Raw genomic sequence first — 14,321 nt, 5'->3', positions numbered from 1 at the left:
CATTACATCTAAAAAATCTCTTCTATAAAGATAACAAGTTTAACTTTATTAAAAATAAAGAAATAGAATAGAATAAAAAAATAAGAATTAAGGAATTGTTTTCAGTAGGAAGAAATTTTTGAAAGTAAGCTGGTAACTCTTTTATAGAAAGAGAAATATCTTCTCATCAACAGTGAGAGCATATATTTATCGTAAGCCGCAAAAAATATATCAAAAGAAGTTTTCCAAACTGTGTGTATTGTTGTTGTCTTTAAAAAAGAAGCAATCGAAAATATTAAATCAGTCGGAGATAGGGTGTTGGGTAGTGAGTTTTGTAGCAGGTATTTGAAGGTAGGTGATAATGAAATTTGAATGTACGAAAAAAAGAACCTGCAACGGACATAATAGGAATAAGCATGTCAAAAAACTTTGCGTATCAACTAATATAATAAATTTATAATGTTTTAACCGAAAACACTGAAAAATACATACCTTGAATTATTATTCAAAGAGTGAAGACACAAGACAACAACAAATACAAAGTAGCAGAAACTAGATTCGTAGACAACGTTGAACAAGGTCATTGGTTTAAAAAGATGTGAAATTCGTATTAATTATCTCTTGGTGCTTTTGTCGTTTTAGTTACAAATTATAATTTATTGCAATCAACAAAAATGTTTTCGACTCGATGTATCCAGCGCTGGTATCCGAACGTTTCACAGTAAGTTTATATAAGAAGTATACTTTAAATGGTGATTATCATTATCAACACCAGTCGTAAAAAATTATTTTTTAAAAATTTTATAAATAAATGGGTGGGCAAATGTATTCACGTACATTTATTACTTTAAGCTTTTTCCTAACAGTAACTTTCGTTTATAATTATGCTTTTCTTTACTTCTTTTATGCTTTTAACAGTTTGTCCAAGTTAATTAGCAGCGGCAGCAGTCAATTGGGCGATTTGGGTAGTGGCGCGGGCAAAGGCGGGGGGGGTGGCGGTACTATTCGAGAAGCTGGCGGAAGCTTTGGTAAAATGGAAGCGGCGCGTGAAGAAGAGTATTTTTACAAAAAGGTATTTCCCTTTTCATATCCCCTTTTCTTTCTCTAGAATATACCGATAGTTTGTGAGTGTATTATTGAGTTTAAGTTCTACACTAGAAAACCATTAAGTAAAGCAAAGATATCTGATGATATCATCGGCTTTGCAAATAATAATCGCTTTTTTCTATAAAAAAAAACTACACAAAAAATGTATTTCAAACATAATGTATTATTAAAACAGAGGTTATATATGCGCGTAAGGTTAGCACTTCTCTAACAAAACCCCATACTTACATCGATTTGTGTCAACACTTGCAAAGTAGTAATAATTTGGTAACCCGCATTGTTTCAGTAGCATATTTTTTCTACTTTCTTAATTCGTCATTGTTAATTGCAAGCAAGATATTCCTATTCACTAGGCCCCACTCTTGTCGTAGAAAAAAAAAGACTAAAAATTTTCATACTGTATAACATTGGGTGGGGTTCGCGGACAATACTAGAACACAATGTAAGGAGAAATTTTTATATCGTTATCAATTTTAGTTTATGAATAATGAGAAAAAATCAAATGTTTTATTTTTAAAAATATGGGTTCATGAACTCTCAATGTTGAAATTTAAGGTCGATATTTCAATATTTGCGACAATAATAGTGGTTTATGCAGATGGACTATGCAGATGGCCTAAATTGACTCATCATTTGATGTTGGTCAAGGGTACATGTGTTTTATAGACCGTCTTAAATGTTCTTTACTGTTGCAAAAGCCTTGGAAAATAAGAAAAACAAAACGGCCCGATCGTTTTGTACTCTGCGCCTCCTCGCTCAATGCAATTATAAGTTGATTTTCGTCATAATACACTAAAAATTACATATGGTTTCGGTGCACAATTATAAGCTTTGTTATAGAGAACATTAGAAATTCTTACATACAAGTAACTATTGAAATTGTTCCGATCTGTTCGAAGGATACGTCCACACAAACTGAGAATCTCTCGGGTTTCAAAAACAGGAAAACTTAATTTTTGCTTACTGCGCTAAAACTGTGGCAAACAAGACAACTTCCGCGCATATTCTGTGGGAGATCGTACAATGCCTACCCAAAAATGAAAAAACGGCCTCGTCAATCCAATATCCACTCTTTTCTACAAAAGTTGGTCGGTATAGAGAATTTGGCCACATTCAAGTATAATTATGTTATGATATTTTGACGATTTGGTGCTTTGTTCCAGGACCAACGGTATTGAAAATTGTTCATATTATTGGTTCGTTTGTCGATCTTATTTTGAAAAGTCGTTATATAGAAAAAAGATGCCATTTTCAAAACTTCTCGACAAAAAGCCCACAACCACAATTGGCGTGACAACTTAACTGGTTCAATTTTTTAAACTCTTCCCAAATAACAGTTCATATGAAAATTGAATCTTCACATGGTGAAAAGATCCTATTTTCAATATTTCATGGTGAAAATTAGTTGTTAATAGTAAATGACAAAAAACAACCCTACCGAATTTGGACCACGTACACCTATTTTTTGGGCACCATCGTATATAAGAATTACTGAGTTACATTTAACATAACGTAATTGGTGACCAACATACTTACCATAGAGAATTCTTAGCGTATACTCATTATTACAAAAGATCAGCTATAGAAATTACACCAATGTACAAGGAGACAGAGAAGTTATCAAACTTGATTAATGTTGTTCTTTATACATTTCTTCATTTGCGTTTGTCAATTTCCTGATACGAGGGTATCAGTCCTTAATTTTATTGCAAGGAACATTAATAAGAAAGAGCATAAAAATCTGCAGTTTTGGTCCTTTATGTCGTTTTACCATATTCAATCTCTGAATCTCGGCCACATTTTTTTGTAATGTCCGCAAACTAAGGTTAGAACAGGACGTGATCTGCAAATAAATGTACGGTATCTGAGAAATTCAGCTCATGTAAATATAATTAACGTAATCAGATTTTATAAAAAAAAATAAAAAAAGTGTTTTTTGTTTTGTTTTGTTGGATTCTATTTAAAAAAGAAGGATTGAAGAGACATTACTGGGAAATATCTATAGGGCTCGAGAAAGGATTACGTGGTCTCTCGAAAAAACGTCAAATTATGCTAAATTACTACTATCACAAGTCAATAAGCAGAAAAACTGACATTTCTCCTTACTGTAGGGGAATATCGTTATTCGTCTGTCGTAGTAAAATTGAGTAATTATAAATATGTATAAAATTGCCAACTGAACAGCGATTACAAATAACAAGTACGAAGAAATTTTTGCTTTTGTATAGTTTTTTATTTACTTTAAACGTCTACTCTATCTCATTTCTTTGGTGCAAAACGTTCGAAAGTGAATTAACGAACAGCGACCATAACTAGTTGGACTGCGTTTCTTACTTCAACTAAAAACGGTTTTACAGCCCTTCTGATTTCGTTTCGTTTTCATGCTAATGAAACTATAGTACATATTAAGCGATAGAAGAGCCGCGGACAGATATTAACCTAAAGTTTAGCCAAACATTGGCTGACCTAATTTAATTTAGTGCTACTAAGCTCATGGAATTTATGAACATCTGTGGTATTCTTTCTACTTGCCTGAGGGATAGATAGCTCCCGTCGTCGTGAGCAGAATATGGCTTCGCGAAATCTACAATTTTTTACAATTATTTTGAAATGTTTAAAATATAATAAGATAATCGTACACTGTCTTTAATTTTCAGCAACTAGAACAGTTGGAACGTTTGAAAAATGATCAAATCCACCAAGCTGAATATCACCATCAACAAATTAAAGAACACGAGGAAGCCATTGAACGTCATAAAACATTTTTGGACAATTTACCAAAATAAGAGAAGACAGAGAAAAAATCGACTGCACGCTTTCTAACATATTGATAGAGAACACTTTCTTATTTTTCAGAAAAGCATGAAATGAAATTTGTAGAATTTTCATTTCAATCATACTTCATTAAATAATTCTTCACTTCTATTAAGTTTTATTTTGGTTTTCGCAAAACTTCCTAATATTTGTCTTATTTGATGTAATATGTTGTATGATTTAATATTATATTCTTCTCCATTTATATACAACAAACGAATAATGATCTATTAAATACAAATCCCGCTGTTTGGATTACGTAAGAAAACGATGGATGTGTTTGCGTATTAGTACAGGGAATCTTCTTCTGCGATCTCTTAGAAACTGGTGTGGCTTTTTCGATAACATCGTTTCTTGAGTTTGTAAGAATTTATTGTTGCCGAATCAAAACTGACTGACAGAATTAGTAGAAAGATATAAAAAGAAAAAGAATAAACGATGATTTAAGTAACCTTCAAACAAATCGTGCTACCTTAATGTTTGATGGCATTTCTATATATATATATAATTTATTAGATGCTGCTATTTCAATTAATGTAAAAGTTTTTAGAAAATAGATGGACCTTTTCCGTAGAACAAGATGCACTTCCCCAACTTCAAATTATAGGATAAGAATACGTTTGTTTTTGATTCATATATTATTCGTGCGCATTTCATTAATTACAATTCCAACCCTGTAACATTGTAGTATGTGGGATTGGCAAATTCACCGACGAGAAGTGACAGCTGAGAAGAAGCAGGCTGTCACGATGTGGCGTCATTTTTGTTTTCGGGTTAAAAACTTTTAAGTACTAAATCCAACGGGTAGTCGAGCTACCATATTATTTTACAGGAATATGTGAACAAACACGTTTGGTTTTGGAGCCAAAACTAAGGGATTCACCATAAACAAAAAAGTATAAAACGTAACCATAAGAAAGTTAACATGAAAGTAACAAGCTTGTTCATTGATTAATGCTAAAGAAGATTAATTAGATATACCTAGTATACATTTTTGTGTATTAATTGACCCATAATCTGAAAACAAACATTTATCATTCCCTAATAAAACAATTTGAATAATATATTCCAATTATAAAACATATGGTTTTGATTGCTTGTTTCAAATTTCTTACTAAGTAAATGCCACAGACTAAAATTGCAAATCACGAATATAAAAAAATGTATTGGGTAAGATACTACAAACATTAAAATTTAAAAGAAACGATCGTCATTGCTTCTTGTGGGTTTTTTTTTTTTTTTTGTTTTATTTGTATATACACAAGCAAAACCATATGATATGTCAATTCTCATAAAGCTTTATAAAAATTCGGCAAAGTTGAACTCCCAATCCGAAAATAGGAATAACGGTTCGTTGTGTCAGCTCCCTAATTGGCCAGTCTCAAAAAAATAAAAATGGCGGAAGAGATTGAAGAAGAGGAGAAGAAGTTCGGTTCTAGTGTTTTCTGTGTAAGTGTTTGCATAGGAACATGACGCAGAATTAGTAGAAAGAATTGTGAAAATTAAGACATTCAAATCATAGTTTCTCGTCTGTTTTACCTGACTTAGCGAAAATTTAAGTTCGTTATTAGCAAATGAATAAAATTACGATTGATAAAAAAAAAAAAAGGGCGAATTGTCTTTCCTTGAATTTCGTATAGTACGTCTAGAGAATTCGTTTTGTTTTGGCATAAACAAAAAAATTGACTATGTACGATTTTAAGTGTGTTAGGAATTATAAAGTTCATTTGAGAAATTAACAGGAGCCCAATGTGCATAGGTCTCTTGTAAAAAATCGTGGACCAATAGGGTACCTAGGGCATAAAAGTGGCTCTGCCCGTACAAGCTTCGGTAAGTATCGTCCGTTCGTTTTTCCTTGCCTTGGTTAAAGCACGTATATTTCCTTACTGTAATCGTATGTGGGGTGGAATGAAATCTGAAACCTCCCATTTCTCCCGAACTAGCTATCTCATCAATGACACGTGCGCCTATCCTGCTACAGCCTCTAACTTTATATTCGAGACCTTTTCTTCTTTTTTGTTATTTGTATTTTATTTTGGTTATTATACAGAATTGAGGAAAAGCGTAACTGACAATGCTAATTACACAACAGTGGCAACAAAGATGAAGACTCTAATTAAAGGAGACATAGACACAAGCGTTCACATATAAAAGTCACGTTCACAGTGGGTTGTGAAAGTCAATAGAGTTGAAGTATATACAGATAGGATGGTCCGTTTTACACATAAGCATCGTTGTTACATGTCTACTTACGCACTTATTCTGCAATGATTGGTATAGTGACACTGGGATTAATGCCGCATCCTTAACTAGATTGAGAAGACGAATTAAGCAGTTTTGTTAATTCAGTTGAGATTTCACTTATTTGCAAAAAATTTTTTGGACGTGCAACAAGACGGCAAATTTCTTAACAGAAGCTCAAATCTTATTATTTATTTATTTATTTATTTTATTCCACTTATACTAGAAACTCAACTAAACAAATAACAGTCGAGTTCAATAGGCTCTTAATGCAAAACTAATATTAATTAACAATAAAGTTGAGTATAAGCATAATAAAACAAATAAGAAGAAAAAAAAAAGAAAAAAAAGCATGTACACTATCAGTATAGGAGCACACTTACAACCGGTACAGGACCAAATTGCAAATGAACCCCTAAGCCATCGCAAACATGCATAAGCCTGGCAACCGATAATAAATTGACAATAATTCACTTTCGAAACGTAACAACTTTTTAAGGATAAAAGCTAGTTTAAATACGACATAGGTAAATCGCACGTATTAAGCAATGTTGCTTCAATGGACTTCAAAGAGTCCGATAACGAGAAAAAGTGGTAGACGTCATTTAGGTTCTTGCAAACGACTCTGAGCGGATTGAACAGCTCATAATTAAATTTACACTGATTAAGCTTAACCAAGATAAAATGCCTAGAGAAGCGGTTAGGGACATTAAAGCTTATTTCACCAAGTAATGAAGGCGAGTCAATAGCACCATTTATTACTTTAATTAGAAAGGAAACGCCAAGAACAAATCGACGTTTCTCAAGAGACGGTAGGGACAGCAGAAGCAACCTATTTTCATACGGAGGAAGAGAGGCAATCGGATCCCAACCCAATTTTTTAAGGGCAAACAGCAAGAATTGCTTTTGAACAGATTCAATTGAATCTACGTAGCACCTATATGAAGGAGACCACACAACTGAGGCATACTCGAGTATGGGTCTAACCAAACACATGTACAGCCTTTTCGTAAAGTAGGGATCATCAAGCTCCTTGGACCACCTTTTTATAAAACCAAGCGCGGACCTAGCTTTGCTAATCGAGAGCTCAATATGCAAGTTAAAACGTAACCTATGGTCAAATAGAACGCCTAAATCTGTAATCGAATCGACGTCCTCCAACTTATGCGAATCTATGAAATACTGAGTAATGAATGACTTTCTTCTTGAGAATGAAAGCTTCTTACATTTACTCAGATTTAGTTTCAGAAGATTCAAAGAGCACCATGCAACAAAATTATCCAAATCACCTTGTAGCTGATGTGATTGCGATTCAACAGAGACGGAAGAAAACAGTTTTACATCCTCAGCGTACATGAAGATCTGACTCGAATTAATCACCGATGGGAGATGATTAATGTATAAACTAAATAAAATAGGACCTAAGTGACTTCCTTGAGGTACACCAGACGTAACGGGGAACTCATCCGAGGTGATGGAGTTAAACAAAACCCTGAAGGATCTATTGTGCAGATAAGAGCTTATCCATTTCACTAAGTAGGGTGGGAAACCAGAGGCTTGGAGTTTAAAGATAAGTAGTCTATGGTTAACCTTATCAAATGCTTTGCTTAAATCAGTGTAAATAACGTCTGTGCGAGAGCCACTAGGAAAAGCCTTGAAAACATGACAGGTAAACTCTAACAAGTTGGTGACTGTAGATCGCCCTTTCCGAAAGCCGTGCTGGTGCGGAGAAATATACGAGTTAATGGCAAAGGCCAAATGCTGAGTCACAATACGCTCGAACAACTTGGGCAAGACACTCAACTTGGCTATGCCTCTGTAGTTCTCAACAAATTGTCTACTTCCACTCTTGTGGATAGGAATAAGGAAACTACTCTTCCAACATGAAGGGAAAACACCTAAATACAAGGACATGTTAAAAATCTTTGAGATCACACCACATAACTCGACAGCGCAAGATTTAAGTACACAAGATGGAATTCCATCAGGTCCAGGCGAACAACTGTATTTTAGAGAACTCAACCCTTTAAAAACATCATCTTCCGAAATAACCAAGTTAGGTATTGAGACAGAGTTAGTTATAGGATATGGGTAGTTTGCTGATTAATCGAAGTTAGCAATCGAAAAGTTTCGTCGGAAATGCTCAGCAAACACATTTGAGATTTCAAAATCATCCGAGGAATCAGAGCCATTGAAAGAAATATGAGAGGGATATGTGGAAATTTTTCTTTTAGAGTTAACAAATTTAAAAAAGTATTGAGGATTAGCAAACAGAGAGGATTTAATGAACTGAAGGTATCTGCAGTAATAATGATGGTTGAGGGAGTTAAATCTATGCCTCGCCATCGAGTAAGCGACATAGTCGAGCACAGAGCCACTTTTCGAATATTTTTTGAATAGCGAGTTTTTTATATTCTTGTGATATTTAATTGTCTTATTAAACCACGGGGGACATCTGCTTCGAGGTCGACTATGCTTGAACGAGACAGATGCAGCAATAGCTAGATTTAATGTATTGTAGAACGATGGCAATAAGCTTTCAATACTACCGGTTGAGAAATCAAGCGTCAGATGTGAAAAATGATGCTTTAGTAATACAATATTGATTTTATGAAAATCATAATAATTATTTAAAAAAGTTTGAGTTGGCACATTAAGGCATTTCAACAAACCATCATTAATATGATGAAAGGAAATGCATATTGATGGATGATAAGGATCCTCAGGTAAACTAAAAGATGGACAGACGTTGAAGTAGGAATCAAACAGCCAGAATTATCAGTGTTACACCAAGTGACTTGAGGCAAATTGAAGTCACCCAATGCAACGACCAAATCGGTGGGTCTAGACCGCTTGGCCACTTCACAAATGAGGGCAGAGTGTTTCTTGTAAATGGAGATCGCAGAATTTGGGGGAATATAGGAGCAGGTTATAAATAGATGTTTATTAGGCATTTTTGAACGAATGGCGATAAATTCAACGAAATTCAGGAGAAGTGGGAAATTCAATTAAATTGGGTGGGACTAACGCAGATATGGCAATTAATACACCACTACCATCATTTCTGAAGACTTGGAAAGAATTATGAAAAAGTTCCGACGAATGAAGATCGGGATTTAGCCAAGTTTTAGTGAAGGCCAAACAGAAAAACTCCGTGCTCAATGAATTTAGAAAAGTAGAACCAATTTTTGAATTTAGGCCCCTAACATTTTGATAAATGAGAGATAATGGGCCTGAAGAAACATTTAGTTTTTTGAAGGCGACAAGACTATTGCTTTGGTATTACGGAGACGATCTCGAGGGATAAATTCCTTAATTAAGGATCCTACTGGCCACAGTGGTTTGTTTAACAACATATCACTGTTTTCAGTCGGAACTAATATTTTGAAAGAGGAGATTGCCCTAGATTGAGAAGGAGCCATTTTAAAGATGCTAACGCGCTTTAAGTTGACTGATGGGACTTTCGCCGCCAGATAACTTTTTATGTTATCCACCGATGTGCCAGTCTTGACACAAATACAGCTTTTCTCGTAGGAACTGCCATCAAGCAAATGTCATTACTTGGAACAGGAGGGGGAATATAGATGGGGTTATCGCCCTTGTACCGGCAGCTTGTGAGACTTGCCCAGTCTGGTGACCAGCGTTCACACGCAAACAGCCAGGAGGAGAGGATGATTTATTTTTCACTTCATTACTTTTAGGCGATGGGGCTTGATTAGAGTGAGTGGCGGCTCTGGGCGGATATACCCTTGCCACTTCGGCGTAACTTAAAACCGACGGGCTTGCCGGTTTGTTTGTAACTGTTTTGCTACCAACCGACTCAGCAATATCGGCAACATTACTATTCTTTTTAGAGTTAGAGGGAGCGGTAACTTGTACCAACGAACCAGATTTGGAGAAACCCAGAGGTGACGTCCCACACGCTACGCTACAAGTAGAACATGAGTGGCCAATAAAACAACACTCATCAAACCTAGACTTAATTAGCTCAAACTTCTCCAACAAGGAGCCGAAATTTGTACTCAGTTCCGAGAAACCATTACGCGTCTCCGTGAAAAGTTTATAAAAGTCAATGTCCCGCTGCCTACAGTCAGGACATGACCATCTTAAACCTTTAGCCGGGTTACCGGCTGCGTCAGCAGCACGGCCGAGAATACCGGCACACTTTGCGTGACCAAAGCACTCGCAGAGCCAATAAGAAACGAATCGATCAGATTCCGGGCCCGTTTTCGCCCGACAAGTTGTGTATAAACACTCCATGTCCAGTCAAAAAGCCAGTTGTGGATTACAAAGAACAGACAGACAAATTGCAAAAAAAAAAATCCTCAACATAAAAATTTGTCAACCAATTTGTGCAAAACTTCTCTGTTACGTTGACACTGTAACGAGAGATCAAACTACAAACACCGAAATAATAACCAGAGAAAAAGAGAGAAAACAAAAAAAAAAAGAGATTTATATCAGATCTCAAAACTTTTGTTTGAAAAAATCCAATGAATCAAAGCGTAAAGAACAAATACTTCTTTTACTTTGAATTCACTCACTTTCTTCTCGAAGTATATTATAAATTCACACACTATAAGGCAAAATAGCCACGAAATTCAAGAAAAAATTAAAATATTACTTGCCGAAACGAAATATAGATGACTATTTCGCGCGACAGAGTTGCCAGACTGATCATTAGAAAAGAACATAAAAGAATTATTATGAAAAGATATGAACATCAATCTATTAACCAAAATTTGCAAACGACTGCCTCCATCATAGACTTAAGTTATGAAAATTTAATCACTAGGTGAGAAATTTTTGTGGAATACTTTGACAAATGCACAAATGGTTCACCATCTACCTCTCCCAGTGCACAACAGGTAAATGCATTATTATTGGTCATAAAAAATCTGGCACATAAGCCGAACGACGAGCGAAAATATCAGCAGCTTAGCAAAAAAAAAAAATGAAAGTAGATCGTTTATTGTCAATGGTATGGGAAATGAAGTTTTACTCTAGCGTCAACATGTGTATTTTTATTAAAATTGAATATAAAATAAAAGCAAGAAAAAGAAAAAAAAGGAAAACAAAAAAAATATTTAGTCATCTTTAAATAAATTAACTCACATTGTTTTTTACTATGTGTAGTCTGAATAACACCTGTTTCGCCTATATACGCGTAGTAGTTACCAAGAATAAAAATTCTATTTTCATATTCCTATAATTATCAGATTTATTTGGCACTGCATTAACTGTTACTCTTTAATTTAGCGTTTAGGTAGTGCAGTTTAGTCTTTAGTTTAACTGTTTAAAAAGTGAAAAAGGAAAGAGAAAGGAAAGGGATAATGCTTGGCCAAGCGGTATATACAACCGCTTACGCGGAGTATGGGTGGGTGTGCCTGCGAGTGAGGGCAGGGGGACAGGGAATGTGCACTGTCGGACTAAGAATGGAACAACGAACAGCGAACAGTACAGACAACAAGCGTCACAGACGGAGTTAACTCTTGGGTCCAGTCACACCGCGTGAACTCCTTAAGGGTTTCGTTAGACCTTTCTTTATTTTAATTTTAAATTTTTTTGTCATCCGGCACATCATGCCAAATATTTCGTAAATGATCTACCGCGCAAAATGTTATGCCGTTAACAAAGTTTAAACATAAACAACAAAAAGTTGGTTATCAAAACTACATTTTATTCCTTCATGATTCATGTGTGCTGCGCCGGTTTAATCCTTTACGGCTTATTGCCATGTTAAAGAACTACAAATTGTGAAAAATAAACTCTTAAAAGTGACGTTTTAAAATTAAATATTAATTTTAAAACAATGCGTCCATTTGCATAGTACTCTTATATCATTGACCTACAATTACTGCAAATATTTCTTTTTCTGTTTGTTTATTTTTCTTTTTCTCTCCTTTTTTTTTTCATTCTATGTCTATATTTTTTCATTAATCTTATTGTTACTTCAAATCCAATATTAGTATAATAATTTATTAATTTCTAAGTTGTGAAGGAGAATCCCTACTCCTACACTCATCATGTCGAACACAGGTCCTAAAACTAAGACCAAACAAAACCAAATTAAATTTTAAAAAAATGTGAAAAAATTTATCATTATTAAAAAAAAATAATTACATTTAGTTTATTCTAATTTTCTTGCTTTATTTATATATTTATTTTATTTGCTTATATATATTATACATTTTACCCAGTCTTTCATATTGTTATAAAATTCGATTCATTTAACAGAATTAATACGGTGCTTTTCCACTATTTATTCTCTTTTTTAACAGAATTGCTACGGTGCTTTTGCACCATTTATTGAAAGCAACTCTCTTCTCTCTCTCTATTCGCAATACATGGTATTTTTTTTTGTAAGCTATGTAAAGGGAAAAACCAACTAACGGCTTTTAGAGAAAAATCAAAGCCTTTCCACAAATGCAAAAAGAAGTTTCACAAAGTGAACATTTGCGAAAAAACAATTAAAAAAAGGAATTAAAAATTACAAAAAATTGTAAAAAAAATTTAGCGTATTAAAACACTTTATAAAAAAAATTGTTTATTAAGATTTGATAAGCGTAGTGTTTAATTAATTAAATTTTTGTAGAGAATTTACGAAAATTATATGAAAAATTAGTGTAGTGTTTAATTAAAAAGAGCCCGAAAAATGTAAAATATTTATCATATCATATTTATCATATTAAAATCTTACTTAATGTTAGAAAAATTTGGCGTATTAAAATCTTCCCTAACAATAACAACATTAAGTTCTAGTTTCAACAGTTCATTGACGGTAAGTGCATTCATTTATTATTTACAATGTTATATATTTCATTTCTGAGATTCACATAGTTTTCTTGAGAATCTCATTGGTGTCTCTAGTCGCTAGCAATTATTAGCATTAACTTACGATCACTTTTCAACTATTTCACTGAAAGATCAAACATCCTTCATATATTTGTGACGATTTATTATTTTACGATTAAAACAGAGCTTTTGGACCTATACCCATTGGAAGCAAATTTGCAATTACGTAGTCAGGACGTGAATAACCATATTTATACAGAAAAAAACGACTATAATATTGATTGTGATGATGAAGCAGCCACATTGAAAATATCTTGAACGAAGCAAACGGAACAGATGCGGAAATATTTTTCAGGATACACCACATGTACAGATATCCTAAAAGGTACACTGTAAAAAGTGCTTGACTTTCGTGACCAAGTGAGATTTCACAGGTAGCCTATGCGCAGCTTTCATACAGTACATAAATTATAGCGCAGAAAAGCCATATCTAGAAAACCCCGAGGATGAAATTTTTGAATTACGCCAATATAAAATCTACCGTTACGAGTATTAGAGAACTTAGAGATTAGGAAATTATTTTCCATTAAAATTTTTCAAATCATTATTGAGAGAAGTTGGTTTAATACACATTAACCAAAATATTTGCACAATTTTTGCAACAAATGGCCAAAATGGTATTTTTAATTAATTCGTGTGGCAGCCATTTTAGCCACTACTGCTGATCTTTTTTGTAAAAGTACATCGTTTAACCTGTTACGCTGACGCGGTAGAAGTCTGCAATAACTGTTTCAGCCAATTTTAGCAGCTCGTAATACAGCAAAACGTTATGGCGATCAACATTCCACTTAGGTGGCGATGTAAATGGCTCTTATTGATTAGCACATCACTTTTTATACTTGCGATTATCTTTATAGATTCACTTTTCATCACCAGTCACAATGCGACAAAAAAAAAAACCCGTGTAAACTAAAGAGAATGAAAGACAAATTACTAAAAGAAAATTAATTTAAAGGAATAGAAAGCAAAGAAGTGAGAAAATTAATTCATTAATTATTTAATTTACTTACCTTTCACAAACTCAAAACTTTTGTTGTGGTTCAGCTGTTTGTAAGTAACTAATTTTGTTTGGAATTTATTTTTATTCAATTTGCAGGTGTTATTTTATAAATGCAGCTTTAAACAACTAATGCTAATAAAAATTCGAAAATGAGACCTTGTTAACACCATACACAATCAGTGTCCATGTCGTGATGATTTCTGTCGACATGTCATTTGTGTTCAATGCACAACACGAATGAACATAACGCGTTTTACGAATCAAGCGAGCGATCAATATAATATTGACTGCCTATATTTATATGTAGAACACATAGCTTACCTTA

The 14,321-nt window shown here is 33.9% G+C and overlaps 1 protein-coding gene across 2 annotated transcripts; it reads left to right on the top strand.

Annotated features, from left to right (window-relative positions):
- The first annotated feature begins 222 nt into the window (after positions 1-222).
- Positions 223-4,168, top strand: LOC119640304 (ATPase inhibitor A, mitochondrial). 2 transcript variants are annotated; one of them, XM_038038231.1, is made up of 4 exons: positions 223-330; positions 622-700; positions 898-1,051; positions 3,744-4,168. In XM_038038231.1, the coding sequence occupies exons 2-4, from the start codon at positions 654-656 to the stop codon at positions 3,870-3,872; spliced, it is 330 nt and encodes a 109-aa protein (XP_037894159.1). In that variant the 5' UTR covers positions 223-330; positions 622-653; the 3' UTR covers positions 3,873-4,168. The 2 variants fall into 2 exon arrangements, with proteins under 2 accessions (XP_037894159.1, XP_037894160.1); XM_038038232.1 differs by lacking the exon at positions 223-330 and adding an exon at positions 425-558.
- Positions 4,169-14,321: the final 10,153 nt, after the last annotated feature.

The sequence above is a fragment of the Glossina fuscipes genome, unplaced genomic scaffold (assembly GCF_014805625.2).
Source record: "Glossina fuscipes isolate IAEA_lab_2018 unplaced genomic scaffold, Yale_Gfus_2 117, whole genome shotgun sequence".
NCBI classification, from domain to species: domain Eukaryota; kingdom Metazoa; phylum Arthropoda; class Insecta; order Diptera; family Glossinidae; genus Glossina; species Glossina fuscipes.
The sequence above is the reverse complement of the archived record's forward strand: the minus strand, read 5'-3'. Positions and strand labels throughout refer to the sequence as shown.

Coding starts and splice junctions, on each gene's coding strand:
- LOC119640304 (XM_038038231.1), top strand. CDS start 654: ATGTTTTCGACTCGATGTATCCAGCGCTGGTATCCGAACGTTTCACA. Junction 701..897: donor TGGTATCCGAACGTTTCACA/GTAAGTTTATAT, acceptor TGCTTTTAACAG/TTTGTCCAAGTTAATTAGCA. Junction 1,052..3,743: donor AAGAGTATTTTTACAAAAAG/GTATTTCCCTTT, acceptor TTTAATTTTCAG/CAACTAGAACAGTTGGAACG.